The following is a 22,155-nucleotide window of genomic DNA, read 5'->3' on the forward strand; positions in this document are numbered from 1 at the left end:
TGCCATGAGCTTTAGTGAAGGAGGATGGAGGAACTCCATTTCTAACTCAGGAAGGTCCCATTAGATTTGTCTGACAGCTTTGATTTCTAAGCAATGCTTCTTTGCCTAGCAAGACTGAGTGAAACCATCTGAGCAAGGCAGGGCAAAGACATGTGTCTCTGCCTTCAAAGCTTCTCAGTAAGAGTTACTATGCAGAACAAGACAAAGAAGCTGTCCTCTTAGACACAGCAAGGTCTTACAGCCAAGTAACATTTCAGACTTTACATAGCACAGGCTGTGCTTAGCAGCATGTGGCACACCTTTAATCCTAGGCCTCCCTCAGGAGGCAGAGGCAAGCAGATCTCTGAGCCAGGAACTGGCTCTGAGATCTTTCCTGAAAACAAACAAAACACAAAATGGCTCAGGCTTTGGGAGCAAGATATGATACAGATTTGAATCTTGGTCAGAAGACTTTGACTACGATCATGAATCTGGGTCATTTGTTTTAAAACATTTGTCATAAGATATTAAGAAAGTTATCAATTTTCTGTGCCTGATTTCCCATCTGCAAAATAGGAATACAATGTAGTCCAACAGCTAATACAGGGACGAGTCCATTATCTCCTGCAAGCCAACCACTCTGGAGGGGAGAACAGCTTCACACATGCTATCAGGCATTCCACAGACAGGCAGGACAGAAGCTGACTAAGCTGCCATACTACCAGAACAGCGGGAAATCTGGGATTCCACTCAGCTTGTCAGGTCACAGTTTGGTTATCTGTAGAGATTAGGGGAAGATGTCACCAGATTTCCAGCATTCCTGGTATACCTCAAATCCCTCACTTTCCCAGCTGTCTTTGACTTCCTCCAGTTCCACCTGTGGTCCGTAAACCTTAGGACTCATCTGTCAATCATGCTCCTCAGCCTCCTCTCTATTCTCATACCTGCTTTGCTCCCTGGGACACTAAGTCCTCTAAGTTTCCCTCCCAGTTCCTGAAGGGCTCGGCTGTGGGAAAATAAACCAATCAGGTTTTACTTGACTAATACATTAGTGGCTCTCAAATATACAGTTCTGTCCCCAGTATCTCTTTTGAGATCTACTGGTAAATCTTCAGCTTCCCAGTAGATATTATGCCCACATCTGGTTCTGTGCCTTCATATGTCTCAGGCCTCACCACTTCACCATTCTCAGGTTGTTCTGTGTTCTGTCAGCTAAAGGAACTTCCACTTAACTAATCCAGCAAGCTAGAAATCTCACTGTCTTGTCTCCACGCTCTCAGTGTCAAACTTAATTGTGTCCTGAGAATTTCATCTGTCCTCTGGTCCCACTGTGCCTCCCACCATCGTCATACAGTATTCAACTCCCCTCATTGCTGACTTCTTGGGGGACTCATGGGGCTGACCTACATGAAACTCAGAACCTGACTGTGACACTCCCTTGGAAACGCATAAGGTACAGTTCCTTCTCTGTGATATCCAAAGCTTCATTTCCCACTGCTTGCAGCCTGCACTACACAACAGCAGTGAGCTGCCCTGAAAAGACTCTCAGAGCACATCAGCTCTGTTCCCTCTCATGTCTCGGACCATGCTGTCCCCTCTATCTGGTGGGCTTTCTTTGTCCTAGGCTCTGTCCAAATCCTATTAGCCCACCAGCCAACAGGGATGTTCTCCTGCAGGCAATGTTCCCCCAGCACTATACTCATGTTTCCAGCCAATCTATACAAAAGCCTCACCTAACTACATACTGTAATTACACGTTCTGTGAGTTTGGCTCCCCCTCCAGCCTGAGCTCCTGGGGTAGACACTATCTTAGTCATCTTTAGTCCAATGGCAATTAACACAATTCTAAGCCCTCAATAAATGCCTGCTGAGCCTTTGATGGCTGAAATGTCCCTGTCCCTGTGTCTGGGCAGACTAGATGGCAAACCGGCACCTTCAGCTCACTGCTTCAGAGTCACTGAAGGGAATCTTCACATCCTTGCTTTGAAAAACAGGCGAGGCCGGGCGGTGGTGGCGCACGCCTTTAATCCCAGCACTTGGGAGGCAGAGGCAGGTGGATTTCTGAGTTCGAGGCCAGCCTGGTCTACAGAGTGAGTTCCAGGACAGCCAGGACTACACAGAGAAACCCTGTCTCAAAAAAAACCAAAAAAAAAAAAAAAAGAAAAACAGGCGAGAAGAGTGGTAGGTAGCGGCAATGTGGCTACAGCATCCTCCTGACGTCGCCTTGACGCTCTCTGAGCACCCACAGCAACAACGACTAGCTGGTTGGCACAATTCTTGGGAAGGAGTCAACCGAGAGGCCAAATGCCCCTGATGCTCTTCAGCTGGCCACCCGTCAAGTCCAAAGGTTATGTTCACACATTTTAACATGGATATTTTGGGGAAATGACAGAGAAATACTTTGGGAACATACCAGAACCTGTTGCTCTATAAATGTACAGGAGATTCTTAATTCCTTAGTAACCCACCAGGCCAGCAGTAATTAAAAAACCCAAAGGAAGCAATTAGGAGCTGCCACTGGACTATTAATCTAGAACTCATGGCAGATGCACCCAAACACAATCTGCATGTAGATGGGAGCACTTCAAAAAGAACAGGATTCACAAGCCCAACCTGGCAGGGCCTGCGGACTATGAGTGTCTTGTGAGGGTCATGCTCAGGAGAGGTGAGTAAAAACAAAGCAAGCACGACCACAAACCTCGCTGTACATCTTCTGGGTCATCCACCCTAGTGTACCATCCCCAAGGCTTGAACTGAGGAGAAAGGGGTATATCTAGCCCACATAATGAATCCAGATACCAAGCCAGAGTCCACTCAGAGCACACTCCTCAGCCTCAGCAGCCTGTGTGTAATACTGTCTGGCCTTGACAAAAGCCCCAGAACTCAGAATGTTCCTCTAACTGACTCTTTCAGGCTGCATCAGAAACACTGTGCACTAAGGGGTGGCCTGATGGGAATCAAGGGTTACTCACCCTGGTTCCTGGAGTCTCTAAAGCCTGCGGATAAGTCATGATTAGTCTAACATCAGACAGCAAAGTGACAACTGTGGTGTGTACTTCAGTGCTTCTGCACCTGAGAGGTACAGAAAACACAATCTCTACCCATGAAGAACAACTCACACTTAGGATGTTACTGTATGACCGCTTTGTCTGTGTATATGCATTACACCATGTGGGCACCCAGTGTCCACAGGGGTCAGAATTGGGTATCAAATCCCCTGGAGCTAGAGTTACAGATGGCTTTAAGCTGCTATGTGAGTGTTGGGAGTTGAACCCAGGTCCTCTGCAAGAGCAAGGAATGCTCTTAACTGCTGAGGCCTTTCCCCAACCCCAGAAATTCATTTTCTTGAATACTCTCATTTGGCTTCCAATACAGGACTCTTGATTCAAAAGTTTACTGCCTTTAGAATTCTCCTGCTTGGGTTAGGGACGAGCTGGGTGGCAGAGTGCCTGCCTAGCATGCATGAGGTACTGTCTGGAGCATGCCTGCGATCCCAGTACTCAGAGGATGGAAGTGGGAAGATCAGGTTCATCCTTGTCCACTTAGGAGTTTGAGATCATCCAGGACATACAAACTCTTGACTCAAAAATAATTTTTACTATTGAGCACCGTATTATGGCAGACACTTCCTTGGACCCTTTAACCATGGCATTTAACCTTTAAAAACCCCCCAGGGTAAGAACTATTGCCCCTGCTATACAGGGAAAAGGTTGAGGCTTAAAGGAGTTGAGAACTGGTCCAAGGTCACAGAGCTAAAAAACAGCAGCATTAAGATTCAAATCCAAGCAGGGCAATGGTGTTGCACATCTTTAATCCCAGCACTTAGGAGGCAGAGGCAGGTGGATCTCTGTGAGTTCCAGGACAGCCAGGGCTGCAGAGAAACCCTGTCTTCGAAAACGAAACAAACAAAAAGATTCAAATTCAAATCCCCTCAGTTCTAGGAAAAGTCACCTGGATACAGGCAGGAGGAACCACTGTCCCCTCTGCAGCTGTTTCCCAGGTCCACTTTTACATTTCTCCTCTGGCCGGAAGACAGTCACTTCAGAAAACCCTGAGAATCAGACTTGAGAAATCCTGAGAAGGCCAGCGTCTATTTACAGATAATCAGCACCCTGCAGCCCTGTTGACAGTTGACACTACATTTGGAGCCAGGAAAAAACAACCACAGGCTCTGACTGGGGCCCACCTGGGACTCGGAGCCAGTTGGGCCCCAGAGGGCACACTGCCTCTGCTCTCCACCCAGGCTGCCTGCTATCAGAGGCAGCCTCTTCCTCAGAGGCACCTTCGGGTGCTGGAATCTAGATTTCACCTTCTCACCCACTTCTTCTTCAGTCACAGAAAACACTGAGCTTCTGAAACACCATCCCCATTACTCTCCATCTCTGTCTGTCTATGTGGCACCGACGTTATTTTATACACCTGTACATTCATACTGTTCTCTTAACAACAATGTGAATTCTGAGGCCAGTGTCTTTGTTTCTCTTAATGTCCAAATACAAAAAACATTCAATATTGTTGAATGAATAGAAGGATGTTAATACAAACAAGAGAAACAAATGTGAGAGACAAGACTGAATGTTTACTTCCTAAGAAACCAAATCAAGCCTATTGTTAAACCCAGTATCTCCTCCAAATACCTCCCTGAGAGCCCCCACATCTCACTACTGTGCACAAGTCCTAACTGGGCCCTACAGCAGGTTCTAAAGAAGGACCTGGAGCTATGCCTGGGGAGGAGACATGCTTCTCCAGTAAGTACAGCCCAGGCAAATTAAAAGCTCCCTCTTCAGTGAATCCACTCAGCTTTAGTTATAGGTCGTACTTTTTATTTTTGTAACCAGCCAACCCACCAAATTATAGGCCCAGGCCACGGATAGGCACGCCAAACTCTGGGGCCAGCCTAGCAGAGACACTGCCCTTTTTGGCCTGAGGGCAAGTAAGTACAGCAGTTAAGGGTTGAGCACTAGTCAAACCTGAAATGATAGATAAAGAGGGCCATCCCTCTCTGGCAGAGCCTAGAGGGGAACCTGCCCCTCAGGCAGGCTGCTGCCCTAGGCAGGACAGGCTCTAGAAGTCTCCCAGCAGCCTCAGTGAACACAACACTATGAAACCTGAAATCTGTCTGCACAACTATTTTCAAGTTCTTCCTACAGCTGACAAGATCCCATGAGGTCTGGGCCCTGTGCACCTCTGATGGCTTTCAGACCTCTTTAGGACCCTCTTCTATCTCCTCTCGGTTCCCTGAATGTGCGGCTGTTCACACCTTAGATGTTAGCATATGGCTGTGGTGATGCTGTTCACATCTTATGTTCAGCATAAGGCTGTGGTGATGGATGGAGGGAGAACAGTTAGGTCCTGCAAGACTCAGGCAAGAAAACCATGACGTCCATTAAAACAGAACAAGCAGGAGCTGAAGGCCGACTGCAGTGGTGCCAGTACAGATGAAAGTCAAGTAGTCCAGAGTGACCCCAGGTACCTAGCTGGGGCTATTAGCTAGGAAAGGATACTAGCTCACCCCTGCCTCCCAAAATACAGCACATACACCACTACCAGCAGCCAGAGGGTAACAGCATCGTGATGCGGTGAAATGCTTGTAAAGAATCTACCACAATCAAAGCATTCTGTGTATCTGTCTGTACCCATGTGTGCCTATGCACATGTGTGACCTTGACTGGAGCCCAGAGGCTGACACTGGCTGTGTTCCTCAATGGCCCCCCATCTTACTTTTTCAAATATGGTCCCTCACTCATTTGGAGCCCAAGGACTCTGCGAAACTGGCTTCACCAGCAAGACCCAGGCATCCTCTTGTATCCCAGTACTGTGGCACAGACCAGCACATGAACACCTGCCTGGCTTTTCACACGGGTGCTATAGAGCTCACACTCAGGCCCTAAGCATGTTGCCAACGAGCTGTCTCCCCAACCCAAGCACTGTTAATAACACAAGTTACTTAGGACAAGATGCCCTTCTGCCTTTAAAGAAGACAAGAAAGAGTTAGAAGAAGAAAATGAGTTTAAAGTTTGGACGATAAACTGAAGCATCTATATACGGTTCAAGTGTAACGAGTGGGACCATTTCCAGTCCAGCTTTATCCAAACTATTCTGTTTCACTAACCTCTGAGGATTAACTGTTTATTTCTCACATATTTCAACCATTCAACTTTTAATGAGCAAACTCCTGAATGGTCAGGGACCACTTACCAACTAATCTCTAATCTCTATTCCCTGATGAAAGACTGAGCAGCAGGAAGGACCTCCTTGGAGCCTTTTCTAGCATCAGTAAATCTTCAGGCGGAACTCTCTGTGGACTAAGATCCATCCTGACCCAAGCCCATTTCTCTATAACCAGGCTCCTCTATTCCAGAAGACAGGCTTCCTGGCTGCTCTTCCCAACAGCCGGCTCATTCTTCCTCTTTAATCTCCTCCCATCTTGCTCTTGTCTGGAGCAGCCTTCTCTCCTCTGGACTACCCTAGTCACTTTTAAGACAAGACTTAAAGCAGTGTCTGACTTCCTTCCTGTACCAGGCTGATCTTGCCCTCCTCTGATTCCTGTGTGGTTACAACTGACTGACTAACATCTCAGTACCTCAAGAGTTACCTCTGAGTGGCTTTTTTGTTTTTACTATGGAGACAAGATCTTGTGTAGCCCAGGCTAGCCTGGAACTCACTATGTAGTGAAGACAACTCTGAACCTCTAGTCAGGGCGGTGGTGGCGCACACCTTTAATCCCAGCACTTGGGAGGCAGAGGCAGGCGGATTTTTGAGTTTGAGGCCAGCCTGGTCTCCAAAGTGAGTTCCAGGACAGCCAGGACTACACAGAGAAACCCTGTCTCGAAAAACAAAAAACAAAAAAAAAAAAAAAACCAAAAAAACAGAAACAAACAAACAAAAAACCTCTATTCCTCTTGCCTTAATCTCTAAGTGCAGAGGTCATTATGGATCAAACAGAGCCACATGCATGCTCAATGAGTACTCTACCAACTGAGCTACATCCCCGCCTCAAGAGTGCTCTTTGTTTCTTAGAAACATGTAACAGAGCAAGGCAAATCATATTCTCTTATGGATAAAGCCAACTTTGAAATACAGAAGCTTCACAGACAACCTGAGAATACACGCTTGGCTTAATGCTCTAGTTCAAAATACAGTTCTCAATGCTTACTTGTCTCTACAACTCAGGTAGCATCATTTATTTATCTGGTATGCTCTAAACTGTTCAGAGTGCCATGTGTATAGAAAGGAATGACTGAACAGTGTAGACCTGAGTCTTGCCAATCTAAATGAGGCCTTTGCTTGGCTCTCTTAATCTATTCTTTGCTCCCAAAAACAATCCTATTTTTGCTTTTGGTTGGATTTCGTGAGATAAGGTTTGCTGTGTATCCCAGCCTGCCCCTAAACTCATTATCCAGCCCAAGCTGAATCAAACTCACTATGCATCTCAGAACAACTCTGACCTGATCCTCCTGCCTCCAAGCTACCAAGTATATGTGCCATCACACCCAGTCTAGCTCCTATCTTATTACTTTTTTGGGGGCGTGGGGGACAGCTTCTCATTATTCCAGGTTATTCTCAAACATGCTCTATCCGACTACCAATCCTCCTGCCTCCATCTCCCAAGCACTGAAATTACAGGCGTGTGTCACCCAACTCTAAGCAAGAGGTCAACTCTAGAAAGAGGAGCATGTAAGAATGTGGGCTTTGGAGCCAGTATGGTTTGTGGCTGTAATCCCATCACTCAGGAGGATGAGGCACAAGTTAGACACCTGTGGGGGCCAGTGAGTTCCAGGCTACTTTGGTGCTGCAGTGTTGAGATCATGTTTCAAAACAAACGGAAATACAAAATGGCTTTGGAGTCAGAATGCTTGGATTCCAATCTTAACTACTTACTAATTCTTTAATCCTGAATCATTTAACCTTCCTGGACCTCAGCTTTCCCATCTACAAAACAGAAATAACTGCTTCAGTCTGGGGCTGTAGCTTAGTGGTAGATCATATGCCTAGAATGCCTGAGACCCTGCATTTAGCTTTAGCATGCACAAAAATCTAAAAAAAGAAAAGAAAAGAAACAACTCCCCCTGCCCCCCAATAAACCCTGCTTTACACAGCCACGATGAAGGAATGAGCCGGTTTGTGCCAAGTGACTGCTTGGGGCTGGCATTCCATTACCGTCCAATAAATATTATCAAAAAGTTATTTGGAATATTCCCTTGGTGGGAGGTCACTAGATGTCATTTGTCCCTCTTTCCAGAGTGGCCTGTTTTTCATTATTTTAAAACACTATTAGTTATTCTTTTCTTAAGAGACAGGAATCTAGAGAACATTGCTGCTACAGGGTTCTGAGGAGCTTGGGCTCAGAGAAGTCAGAGCTGAGGCTTACTGCCTTTGCTGATGTCACTGCAGCTCTGCCAAGGCAAGACGTGCAAGTGCAGCTGGACCTGAAATGGAAGAGACTAAAAATATACAACCTGCCTGTGTCTGAGGAACCAGGATGCCACTCAACCATCTAAATTGCAGCCTTGGGGCAGAGGGCATCTCTTTTCTGTGAGAACTAGTGCCCAGGTCCCCACAGGCAGGTGACAGGCAAGAAGAAGCTACCAATCCTATGGGTGTTCCTTCTCTCTCTCTTGTTCATCTTTGACTGAGTGTAAAGCAAGAGAAACTTCTATCATTATCATTCAAAGTTTAAGTTCCCCCTCCAACTCTATTTTTAGTCTTCCATTTTCCTAAAAAGTGTAATAGATAATATAAAAAATATATTTGAGAAATTCAATCTTCCCTGATGGTCAACACACTTTGGTTCTGATTCCTCTAGGCCTTTCCTTCACACATTTACACATAAGCACATTCTCTGTCATACAGCATCACAGTCTGAACTGCATCTTTAGATTATTATTTTTGTATGTGCACACTCCTATCTTGGAGATTCCCATCAGCCACAGACAGTAAATGAAGCTTACCTAAACCAGGTATTTAGCTGTACAATGATAAGCAAACGTAATGTCTCCACCCTCAGGGAGTCAGTAATGTAGGAAGAAGGATAAATAAGTAATTAAGTAAATAATTTCAAGATGAAAAATAACACGGAGGAATGAACAGGATTCTAAGATAGACAATAATAAGCAAGGCTGGGAAGTAGGTGGCTATTCCAAATCAGAAGCCCTAAGTTATAAACTGAGTAACTTAAAAACAAAAGGCGCCCCAAGCAGATAGAACTTGTACAAAGGCCCTGATGCAGAAATGTTCTGGATGAAATACTAATATTTTAAATTCAGCTCCTTTGTAGAGAGAGGAAAATGGCTGCCTGACTGTGATACAAGCAAGACGGATCCTGGTGTGGATGGAGATGGTGGCAGTAGACAAGAGTAGACAAAACTGATGTAATAATGTTGTTAGAGACGAAAAAGTAGAGATTGCATATGGACTGTGTACTGAGAAAGAAGAGGAAATGGAGAGTACTCATAGGATCTGCTCTGAACAGCTGGGAAAAGGAAAGAATCAAAGTGTTCTCGACTTTCGACTTTAAAAAGAAAGAAGAGAAGAAAGCAGCATTGAGCAGCAGGCATCACGGAGTTTGAGCAGCAAGCATCACAGAGTTTGAGCAGCAAGCATCACGTGTCCATGAAGTGGACCTTTGTGCACTCAGTTCTGGAGAAACACCTCCCAGAATAAAGATGGCTGAGGTAAATGAAGCATGCATTTCAAACTGACAGAGCCCTAAAAAGTGTCACCTAAGAGCAAGGCATAGTGGTTCATGCCTGTAGGGCCCCAGCACTAAACAGAGGCAGGAGGATAGCCCAGGAATACAGGGACAGCCTGGCTTACACATGTAGGCGAGGCATGGCTACATAGCAAGCCCTGTTTCAAAACACCCAGTCAAAAGCTTTCCAAATATCTGCACTAAATTGATCTTTAACACCACACATAGATATTGTCTAGCTCCTTTTTTCCTTTTTTGATGTTTATTTTGAGATAGGGTCTTACTCTGTACCCCAGACTGGCCTAAAAGCTTCAGCAATCCTCCTGCCTCAGCCTTCTAAATCCTGGGATGGTAGGTACAGATGCCACCATGCCTGGTATTTTATTCACATTTTTACCAAAAACTTTCTACAGATTTGAAATCTATAAAGAAAACCAAAGATTAAGCAGCTATCATTTGCGAAGCTGTTTTTCTAGTAATCCTTTTAGCATTAAAAAAAAAAAAAAAGTCCAACTAGAAATGTCTTTAGGGAGGCTTTTTTGAGAGACCTTTAAATGGAGACTTTCTCTGGTTAAGCCCTCTGAGCCTTGCCTTCATCCCCTGTAAAAAAACAAGTATACTAGCCTTATAGAGTTGTTGTCAAGGTAAATGAAATCACCCATGTAATAGCGTATGCCCTAACCCGATAAATAAGAATAACTTCAACAAGTCCAGGCCATATAGCTGGTATTAAAAACATCTGTTTCTTAAAGGAGATGGAGGCTCCTACACAGAAAGAAAATAAGTTAGCACTGTTTTGGGAAAAAATAATTTTTTTAAAAAACCACTCTCACTCGATCACTATTGGTATTAAGAAGCTCCTCAGGTCTCCTCACCCTCCTCCCACAATCAAAGCCAGGACTTTCCTGGGAGACCCAAGAACAGGCCCACAGCCCCTCAAACATGCATATATGCATGAGGAGCACAATGGAGTTAAACAGACTTTCAAAGGGGTCTGTTATCCATACAGTAAAGAAGCACTATCAAATGTAATTACAAATTCAGCTAGACATGCTACTACACGCCTGAAATCCTAGCATTTGTGAAGTGGAAGCCAGACTATCAGGAGTTCTAGGCTAGCCTGAGCTACAAAAGATTCTGTCTTAACTCTATCCTAGCCATACAATAATAGTTCTTGATAACACATTCCCAAATATAAGACTTTTTATACATTGACCAGAGGGATATATATATATATATATATATATATATATTATTGATAGATTTTAGGTGGAGCCTACTATATCAGAACCAGGCACTAACCCTGTATATAGGGATAATTAAAAAGATCTACTCTTTCCTAAGGCATATGTTCATTAAGATATGGCTCTATCTTTACTTTTATTCCATTAAAAAAAAAAATTAAATACAAGGCCTGTCTTTGTAGCCCTGCTGGCTTTCCCAGTGTTGGAACCAGCAGTACGAGAATCATACCCAATCACTTTGTTTAACGACCCTGGACTTCTGTACCAGCACAGTAGCACTTAGTGTAATAACGCAATTGCTCCCCAAAACTCCAACACAGGCTAACCCTTTCCTCAGCTGAAACCATGTTATGATCTGGGAATATCCTTAAAACACTGTGGAGTAAGTCTTGCCCTCATTTACGTCATAAAGAACAAAAGTGGCTCATAACAGTTACAGGATTGGGCTGGTGGACAGGGAAGGCCTTAGCTCCCAGCCTGACAACCAGCTTCCAATCCCTGGGACCCACATGGTGAGAGAGGACAGACTCCCACGAGGCACCCTTGGTCCTCCAGATCCACACTGTGGCACACACATGTCCACATACACTCAATAAATGAGTAAAAATATAATTAAAAGTTTTAAGCTATAAGATTTGTCCTACAGTCTCTCAGATGAAAAACAGACACAAAAACTGGATCAGAACCTAAGCTCCTGATTATAAAACTAACAGTCTGAGCTGGCAAGTCTCAAACCAGCTAGTGTTTGGGGGACACTTTTATAATAGTGTCATAGGGAATAGGGACTGTGTAGAAGGACTTCCCTGCAAGGAAACTGATATACACACACACACACACACACACACACACACACACACTAGCCAAGCTCTGAAGTCTAAGTAGATCTTAAAACAGAATAACTGTCTCTCAAAATAACCAAATCCCAGGCTCAAGCCCAGCTCTTAGAAAAGGGCTGGGTAACTAAAGAATGTGAGTTTTCCTTTCTAGACTGAGCCAGAGAAGGGAAGAAAAGAAGTACACAACTAGCTGGGTGGTGTTGGGCACACCTTTAATCCCAACACCACTGGGGATTGGGAGACACAGGTGGATACCCTGTCTCCAAAAAAAAGAAGGAAGAAAGAATGTCTCGTTACTGCATACTGGGGACCCTGTGCCAAAACCCAACAGGACAACTCTAGCCCTGGAGGAGTGTTAGAGGTGACTAAAGAGACACAGGGGATGGGGACAGGAATTAAACCCCCACTGGTATAGGCCAACCTAAACCCAGCCATGCAAAGAGTTCAGCTAGTCTCTTTATGGTTCTTAAAGTTATTTACAATACTTTTCAGTGTCACAGAGAACTTTACAAACTAAGCCTACACCGATCACTGAAGTTCTGAATTTGAGAGACTCTGCATCACCCTTGGCTGCCACAGGGATTTTTATCTTCTGTCACTTCCGGCCACCCTCTAGCTGTTTTACCAGCCAGTAAGTGCAGTAACAGGATGCTTTTCTAGGTCCTTTCCTACCCAACACACCAATTCCCGAGCCACACCCTTACTGTAAGGTGACCAATGTGGTAAAAGAACCTGGAGAAAGCAGGGAAAGGAGGAAAGCACAGAATGAGGCAAGCTAAGAGGACAGAAGTAGCCAGCAGTGTGGGAGGGGCACCAGGAGGACTACATCAGCTGGATGCCTCCACTGGCAGAAGGAAAGCAGAGAAAACTCAGGGATCCTAGCCACCCAGTTCAGCTTCATTCTAGAATCTCCTGCCCATCCCACTTCCCCAGAGAGAGAACCTCAAAACTGACTGTTTCATCTACAGCTGCTCAAAGTGGGGTCCTGAAGTCTCATGCCCAGAGGGGACAGAGACCTCCTGGGAGGGTAAGTGACCACAGCACCTTCCCTATCTTCAAAGAAAATGGTCTTTCTCTTTTTCAAAAGTATTTCTAAACTGGAATGAACCCCCAGCTTTTCCCCGTCATTGCTGCAACTCAGCTCAAATAAAAAAAATGTCTCCCCAAAATGGAGATCAGATGCCTAACAGAGCAGGCACCATGTGGACTTAAAACAGCACTGGTCCTATGGCTTCACCACAGTCAGCTCTGGGGCAAATACCTTGGTCTTGACCTCAGGGAAGACCTTGACCCTGCCTTCCCAAGAAGCCTTGGGGGAAGATTTGTGGTTTCATTTCCTTTCCACCTTGGCTTCTTTTTTCACTTCACTGAAGATAAGTTATTTCCATCAAGGCCTGTTCCTGTTCTCACCAACTGCGGCAGTTCTCTCAAGAGTATGTGACTGCCACCTGGACTACCCCAGCTGGGGGACATGCAGACCCAACAAGCCCAGCACCAGGGGTTTCTCATCGCAGAGCATAAGGGGCAGGAAGCAATTCCAGGAACTCCAGTGTTTTAATCCTTACAGAACACTTATTTATACTCTTTCATGTGTGAAAAAAGGTTTATAATGTAAAACTGTAGAAAACATATTACATAGACATGTGGATATACAATAAACCCCCAATAAAGAACAAAAGACAAAGGTAGCCAAAACATATGACAAAACATTCAGGAAAATGCAAAGTAAAGCCAGATAGCATTTTGAATTAATCAAGGAGACAAAACTTCTCAAAAATCTAAACCATCCAGAAGAGACTTATAAGGAAAAGGAAGACCAGACCTTGTGACACACACTTTTAATCCCAGCACTCAGAAGGTAGAGGCAGGCAATTCTCTTGTGAGTTTGAATCTAGTTTGGTCTACATAGTGAGTTCCAGGACTATCCGGGTTATGAAGAGAGCTTGTCTCAGAATATGGATGGATGGATGGAGAAAAGAAGGGCCAGGGATGCAGGTAATGGGACGAGCACCTGTCTAGAATGAAGGAGGCTTTGGGTTAGATCTCAAGCACTGTGAAAGAGGAAGAGAGGAAATGGGAGGGAAAATGAGATACTAAGTTATTATAGTGGACAGGAAGTCACTGACAGAACTTTAAGATATAGATAGGTCTTGGGGATCAAGATAGCTCACTGGGTTATGGTGTTTGCTTCAGAGTCAGATAACCTGAGTTCAATCCTGGAAGTGGAATGAAAAAAACCAACTCCTAAAAGTTACTCTGGCCGGGCAGTGGTGGCGCACGCCTTTAATCCCAGCACTTGGGAGGCAGAGGCAGGTGGATTTCTGAGTTCGAGGCCAGCCTGGTCTACAGAGTGAGTTCCAGGACAGCCAGGGCTACACAGAGAAACCCTGTCTCAAAAAACAAAAAAAAAAAAACCAAAAACAAAAAAAAAAAAGTTACTCTGATCTCCACACATATACACCGCAGCACAACACACACACAAATGACTTTTAAAAATGTATAGGTCTAAATGGCCTTGAAAAAACATTTAACCTTTGGCCCAATAACACCACTTGTAGAAATTTATCTAAGACAATAATCAGAGATGAAGACAAATATTTGTGCATAGGAAATTCATCAGGAAACAAAATAGAGTTAAAAGAAAAGTAAGTACAAGATAACATCATAACCAAACACTCTACTGTGACGTACTATAGCCATAAAGTCACAATACCAAGAATGTTTTGAGAATTAGAAAATGGTTAAAATTATAAAGAAAAACTCAGCCAGGAGTAGTGGTCCACAGCCTTTAATCAAAGCACACCGAAGGAAGAGACAGGCATATCTCTGAGTTGAAGGCCAACCTGGTCTACAGACCAAGTTCCAGGACAGCCAGGGCCACACAGAAAAACCCTGTCTCTAGAAACAAAACAAACAAAAAAGGGGATTGGGGGGCTGGAGATGACTCAGCAGTTAAAAACTTTAGTTATTCTTCCAGAGGACCCAGGTTCAATTCCAACCACCCCACCCACAGGGCAGCATACAATTGTCTGTAACTCCAGTTCCATTCCAGGGGAACTCACACAGACATACATGCAGGCAAAACAATGCTTGTGAAATAAAAAAATTAATTAAAAAGAAAAACTCAGTTTATGACACAGTCTGAAGAGTATTATCTTGTTAAAATATATTTAAGTGTGCCAAAATCTTACTAGGAAAAAAATTACTAGTCCATAGTACAGATGATTTTCTTCTATCTTTCAGTAGCTTCCAAATGAGCTTAATTACTATATATTACCTTATAATCAAGAGGAGAATCCTTGTTCCTCACTTGGAGGACACCTTTTTTTGGAGGATGAAGATCTGGTTTTGAGACAATGTCTCACTATGTGACTGAGACAGGCCGTGAGGTTTACAATTCTATTACCTTAGCTTCACAAGAGATTTACAGGCATGAGCTACTATACACATTATTGTTTTTAAAAGATAAGCTTGGAAATATGTATTTAAGACCTTAAAAACAATGTATAGAGCTGACAAGGTGGTTCAGCAGCTTGTAGAAGCTCCTGCCAGGCAGACCTGACCACCTGAGTTGGAGTCCAGAACCTGTGGTGGAAGGAGAGAACTGACTCCCAAGAGTCGTCCTCTGACCTCTACACTCAAGCCTTACACACATGCCTGTAGTCACACACACACACACACACACACACACACACACACACACACACACGGTAATACTAACTTTTTTGAAAATAAACAATGTGTAACCTATAATTGACCAGGTTCAATGTAGAGTTTCTATCCTAAGAAACAATGTATAATCTATAATTGATCAGGTTCAATGGAGAGTTTCTAGCCTAAGGAAATTACACAGGTGTTCACCACAGCACTGTTCATGGCTGCGGCCATGATTCTGTCCTGGTAGGTCTGTGAGAACTGACGTGTGTAACCAACATCAGCTCTGGGTAGGTGCTCTCTGTCAGCTAGCTGCTCCTTTGTTACCTTTTCCTTTCCCAGTCTGTCAGCTCCAATGAGCTAGTGTGTGAAGGATGAGACTCGGGTATCTAGTTTAGAATAAGGACTTTCAAGTTTTCTTCAGTCTCTGCTCGGGTGGTTGTCACTAAGTTACTGCTGAATCCTCCAGCCCCCACTCTCCTCTACTGGCTAACAACAGCACTTACACAAGGGACTGTGCTGCAGATTTAATGAAAGTGAAGTCAAAGGTTTAGCAGAGTCTGCTGTCGCTATATGCACACAGCATATATTCAATATATATATTCAGTAAATGTTAACTGAAGCTTATCTCAACAGTGACTCAGATCTGAGATCACTTATATTCCCCAAAAGGAGTTTGGGGTGCAGAAATCTCAGGAAGGGAACAATCCTATGCTATATACCTGGTCACAGGATATGCCTGCTCTTGTCAGATGAGGGTTTCCCAAACCCCACTGTATTTATGGAGCTCCACCCCCACACTCCTCCGGAAAACACTCTGGCTGGGAAAGTTGTATCAAAGCTGAGTCAAGACCACAGACTCCCGGCTTTCTGGTACAGACACAGGATCTGACCCACAAAGACCTACTCAGAAGTTGAAGAGCTTGAGGTGATTTGCTCAGAACATTGATCCCAGAAGTCCTAACCCAACCCTGTGCCTTAAACCAGGTACTCTATCGAGGTGGTGCAGATACATCACAGGTGTGCAAGCATACTGATTTCTTTTCTGCTTCTTCCCAGAGACAGCTGAAAGTCATGACTGATCCCCTCCAGGTGTGCCCGGATATGAAGCAAGTGCCAAGGGGGCGATCCTTCTTGCTTCCCGTGAAACACCTCTTTGGAACATCCTGGACTCTGTCTGAGTCCAAGTTGGTGCCATTAAGCTGATGTCAGGCTCTCCACATTGCAGAGGCCAGGATCTCTAGACAGCTCCAGCGCTGCCAACAGATCTAATCTCCCTCTTCCAAGGCAGATGAAATCCAATAAGGCTGCTAAGTCTACAACTTATCCCTCCTCACAGGCAAAGTCAGTCCTTCAGGCCAAACCAACAACACACCAGAATTATTACTATCTCCTAAGAGTTCTTTGGGGGGAGAACTGAAAGCTATTTTCCCAAGCTTTCAGATTTATCTGTTAGCGTATGTTCAAATTTCTTTTTCTAAAGCTTCATGCTGAACACATGGTCCGGCTTCCTCTCAGTGATACCTGCTACTAACCTATCAGAGCCACTCCTATCAACGTCCAAGCCCCAGAGCAAGGGAGAATCCCAACGTCAGCCCAGAAAGTTCGTCTTTATAGACCATCCCTTTAGAAACCCCAGAAGGACTACAAAGAACCACAAGCAATGGAACACAAACCAGTCACCAAAGCTTAACATGAAACGAGGTGGAAGAAAAAAAAAATCAGGCGGGATGGTTTGTGTATTGTTTCAATTGGAAAAAAAAAAAAAAAGTTGCCCAGTCAAATGGCTTATCCACATGTTCAGCCTAAGCAAATCCACTATTACTTAGCAGGATGCCTGCAGGCGGTTCTGAAATAAGTAGAATGGCATCGCTCCTTATCCCACCCCCCACCCCCAAGGACAGCCAGCCCCTTCTCCGTTCCCCCCTTTCCTCCCCGAAACATCTGGTCTGAACGCGAGACCCACTCTCATAAGGGAGGAAAAAATGCCTGATTTTGGCTGGGGACCCAACAGCTTCCGAAACCGTCCCACCAGCGAGGTCCGGGGGAATGGAATTCCGGCAGCGGACCGGGAAGTCTGAGGGAAGTGGGGAGGGAGGAGTCTGGACCTCCGGCAGGTCCCGGGCTGGGGGACCCTTCCTCCCCGACCCCGGACGGGCCGCTCCGAGCTGCGGGCCGGGTCAGCCGTAGACCGGGCTGCGGGGGTGGGCGGGACCCGGCGGGGGGTGGGGGGCGGCTGGAAGGCAGCAGCGCCGGTCTCACCAGCACTAGGGCGAATCTCTCTTCCAGCTCGCACGGCTCGGGCATCGGCGTCTTGCCCGGCGGCAGCAGCAGCGGGACGGAGGGCGGCTCGCCCGGGCCGCCGTCGGTGCTCTCCAGGTTGCCCATCGCGGCGGGGCCTCCTCCGGGCCTCAGCCCTCCACCTCCTCGCCGGGGCCCTCTGCCGCTCCGACCTGGCTCCTCCCTCAGCGCCCGCTCCCCAGGCCCGATTCCTCCGCCCCTCAGGGGGCGCCTCGCAGTCCGGCGGGCGACGGCGAAGCGCTCGACGCGCTGAAGCGCGCCTTATTCATGCAGGCCACGCCCACCACCCACCGCCCCGCCCGCGGCTAACTGACAGCCGCGCCTCCCAATCACAGAGCCTCCCACCCTCAGCGGCCTCGCGCCTGGCGGCGAGCGCTCCCTGGTGGTCCTTGGTGGGTATCCAATCACTGTGCTTGCTGGAGGATGTAGGCATAGGACGCGGACTGCAAAGTTAACTGGGAGACATGGGAACACTGGGGATACCACAGTCAGTAACTCACGTCTGTAATCCCAGCACTGGAGAGGCTGCGGCAGGAGGACTGCTTGATTTGAGACCAGCCTGAGCTACATAGCAAGACTGTCTCAGAAAATGTGTCAAGCAATGACACACCACCACCTTCTGAGCTTTTGTCGCCTGGAGGGGGAAATATGCGCTTGAAAGTATGGTTAAAATGATTCCTGTGGAGGCTGGAGATGGTTCAACTGTTAGGAGCACTGGCTGCCCTTCCGGAGGACCTGGGTTCGATTCTAAGCAACCACATGGCTGCTCACAACTGTAACTCCATTTCCAGAGAATCTGACACCTTCACACAGATATGTGTGCTATGTAAGCAAACCACTTAAAAATGCACGTTTTTAAAAAAGATGATTGCTGTGACCTAATGTCTATTTCGAGCCTGACTCACAGAGAGTTTTATTATCCAAGGATGGTATCTCTTTTCTGTGAACCTTCCTTAATGCACCTGGAGTCTTACACAAACTTCTCCAGGTCTCAAGTTCCTGTAGAATACAAACAATAGAACATACAAACAGCATGGCGGAGAAGGAGGTTAGACTGGGGAAGTAAATGCCTTGGGTTTGGTAGAAAGCAATTTGTTAGGTCCTTCCGCTGATCACAGTCCTCCTGCCCTGCTGGAACCAAAGACTGCTGGCTCACCCCTAGACTCTGCAGCTCTCCACGCTGTGGTAACGCCTGCTTTCTGGAGAGGACAGGAGATTCAATCTAGGTCATGCATGCCCTTCCCGGACTTGGCATTAGGAAGGATGGGGTTCCATCCAAAAGAGACTCAGAAGGGAGATATATTTGACACAGGCATCCAGGGAGGAGGAAGGCTTCTTGTAGACAGACAGAGACAGGTGAGAGAGACATTTAGAATAAGACCTTATCAGCAAGCACAAGTTCCTTAGGCTGGTATGAAAATAGGAGACCAACTCTGCTCTGGCTTGTCACCACTGATGAAGTGATGGACTTCTATCATTTCTGTCGGCCTTTATTCCCCTTCTTCTGGTGATAGAGCCACATTTTCTTTTAGAGAATCACTAGATCCTGTTTTCAGCTGAAGTGTGCTGGACTTTACCCCTATCAAGGAGCAGGACTTGACCCAGGACTGCCCAATTTTAGAGACTGTTAATTGACCTAAGCCAAGCTAACTGTAGGACTAGTGAGGGTTTTAAGGGAAGAGTCAAGAAAGAGGCTCTGTCCTTGGGGCTTGTAAATTGTTAAACCATAAACCTACAGCTGTTCTTGCTTGCCTTGCCTTCACTAGTCAACCCCAGCCTGCCTGAAAATGAAGTCGGTACACGATGAAGCTAGCTGGGAGGGTAAGGCAGAATTCAGATGACTGGAAACTAGATCAAACCTCCCAAGTCATCACCCAAATGTTTTAGTTGTTTATTCAACAAACTTTTTTGAAAAGATTATTACATGTCAGATGCTGTTCTGCGCATTGAAGATACATCTGTAAGCAAGAAGAGCGTAGTCATTTATCATGAACACTCAAGTAACATGGAGCAGAAGTAGAAATTTGACAGGATGCCTAAAAGTATGCCTTCTTCATCCCTGTGTGGTCCCTCTTCTAATGATGACAAATCAGCCAAACTTACCGCTTCCTCTTTTCTTTCTCCACTACTCTAAACATACAACTTTAAAAACAAAAACTTTGTCTTTCTTTATGTGTTTGTGTCTATGTGCATAGGGATACTGGGGGGAAGCCAGAAGAAGCTGTTAGATCCCATGGAGCTGGAGTTACAGGCGGTGTGAGCCACCTGACGTGGTTGTTGGGAACTGAACTCAGGTCCTCTGGACAAGCAGAGCCTCTTAACTGCTGAGCCACCTCTCCAGCCCCTTTCCTGATTCCTTCAACAGACACTTCCAGAGCAGAGACATAATGATAAAACTGTAGACTCATACTAAACAAAAATTGATAACTCAAGAGGGGAAACAAATCACTATTCATTTATCATGGATACTCAAGGACCATGTGACAGAAAGAGAAACTTGACAGGGTGCCCAGCAGCCTCCATCTCTGTGTGGTCTCTTAGTCACCAGCATTTTGCTTTTGGTTGCTCATGCTTAACTACCAGGCTTACCTGCTCTCAGGATCTGGGGCTCACCAGGTGACCACGTTCACTGTAAAACGCCCTGCTTAATCAGAGCTGTGGTTTTCCTTCTAGCATTGAAAGATCCACATATAATACTCTCCAAACCTTAATGCCTCTTTATTCCACGTTTCCTATCTCACTTACCTCCAATCATTGAAATGAACCCTTTTCTTCAGCCGGAACCGTCCATTTCTTCCAAACAGTAGAGAAGAGCCAGCAGTAAACAGGTGTCCTTCATCCAGGTGTTCATTGTTTGGAAGAAACCTAGTAGACTCCCTAACTAGTGTTTCCAAAACAGTGTGATAAATGTTGCAATTGGAATGTATCCAGAGTGTCACTGAGAAGCTGAAGAGAGCTTTAGGAGAAAGGCTTTGGAGAGAAGATGGTGGGTAGGCTGGGAACACAAGAACCATGGAGATGGAAGGAATGTTGACCAGGAAGGGGAAAGGCCTTGTAGGAGCAGAGGAAATGAACTAGGAAAGAATGTAGAAGGCCGAGCAACAGTAAAACATTTAACTAGGCCAGAGGATAGAGTGTGGGGAGAGAACAAAAGGTGAGTTGGGTCCGTTGAATGGGTAATCTTGTACAGGACTGAAGAACTCACACTTCGTCTTGTAGGTACTTCTGTGTCCAGGTTAGGGTAAGTTGTGTGTTAGCAGCAAAGTCTCCCAAATGACCCAGGCTACCCTTGAACTTACGATCCACCTGCCCTAGGCTCCCAAGTGCTGGGATTACAGGGCTTTGCCACTGTGCCCAGTTCCTGGGCAGCTTTTGGACAGTACATTCTTTAGGAAGATTTCCATAAATGCATTTCAGAATCTAGAAAGGTCTAGAGACAGAAAATGGAGGAGAATGGAGAAGAGGGGAACCAAATCAGGGCAGGGAGATGAAACAGAAGTTGAAAACAATCGTAAGTAAACCAGCCAGCATTGATGAACTATTTGATAATTAATGGTAAAAAATATTTTATAGTGTTTTATATTTCTTACGTGTAAATTTATTACTCTGAGTAAAAGGGGTGTGTGTGTGTGCACACGCACACGTGCGCTTGCACACTCGCACCATGGCATGTGTTAAAGCCAGAGGTCAGCTTGCCTGAGTCAGTTCTCTCCTAGCATGTGAGTTCTGGGGACTGAGTTCAAGTCACCAGCCTTGGCAGCATGTGCCTTTAACACTGAGCTAGCTCTCTGGTACCGGTTTTGATTTGGAATGTTGTCTATCGTCTGACTAGGTCATTATAACATCATCAGAGAGACATATTACTATTCTGATTTTAAAGGTGGGTAAGCAGACTAAAAGGCTGTCTAGCAAGCAATCCGTTAGCCTGGAACTGACTTTAGGCTTTAGTTTCAGATTTTCGTATCATTCTAATTCTCTCATAAGGTGTGAGGGAATAATGAAGACTGAAGAGCTGAGCCTAGTTTAAGAATACCCAACCCCTAAGGGAAGCACAGGATCTATCCCCTTCTCCTTCTCCCTCTCTCTCTCCCTCTCCAGTGTTTTTGAGACAGGGTCTCCTAGACTTGGTGTCCTAGGACTTGCTGTGGAACCAGACTGGTCTCCAGTTCACAGAGATCCACTTACCTCTGCCTTAAAGGTACACCCACTAAGTCTGGCTTCTCTCTTTTGCATGTCTGTAGATATGTGTTCAAGAGTGCAGGTGTCCACAGAGGCCCGAGGTTTCACACCCTGTGGAGCTGGAGTAAGGCTGCCCAGAGTAAGTGCCAGAACCAGAGCTCAGGTCCTCTACAAGACCAGTTTACAGTCCTAACCACCAAGCCATCTCTTTGAATCCTCAGAATCTCTTTTAGGCCAATTGCTTGCACCTATTCTTGCTTTTTTTTTCTCC

At 45.6% G+C, this 22,155-nt stretch overlaps 1 protein-coding gene across 1 annotated transcript in view; it reads right to left on the minus strand.

The window, feature by feature from the left end:
- The window catches only part of Fmnl3 (formin like 3), a 52,525-nt gene extending 34,538 nt beyond the window's left edge, over window positions 1-17,987 (minus strand). The window contains 1 exon segment of the mRNA XM_076912063.1: window positions 17,667-17,987. Within this exon segment, the coding sequence (XP_076768178.1) occupies window positions 17,667-17,792 (126 nt within the window). The 5' untranslated portion in view covers window positions 17,793-17,987.
- Between the last annotated feature and the right edge of the window lie 4,168 nt (window positions 17,988-22,155).

Source organism: Arvicanthis niloticus, chromosome 13, assembly GCF_011762505.2.
Source record: "Arvicanthis niloticus isolate mArvNil1 chromosome 13, mArvNil1.pat.X, whole genome shotgun sequence".
Lineage (NCBI taxonomy): Eukaryota > Metazoa > Chordata > Mammalia > Rodentia > Muridae > Arvicanthis > Arvicanthis niloticus.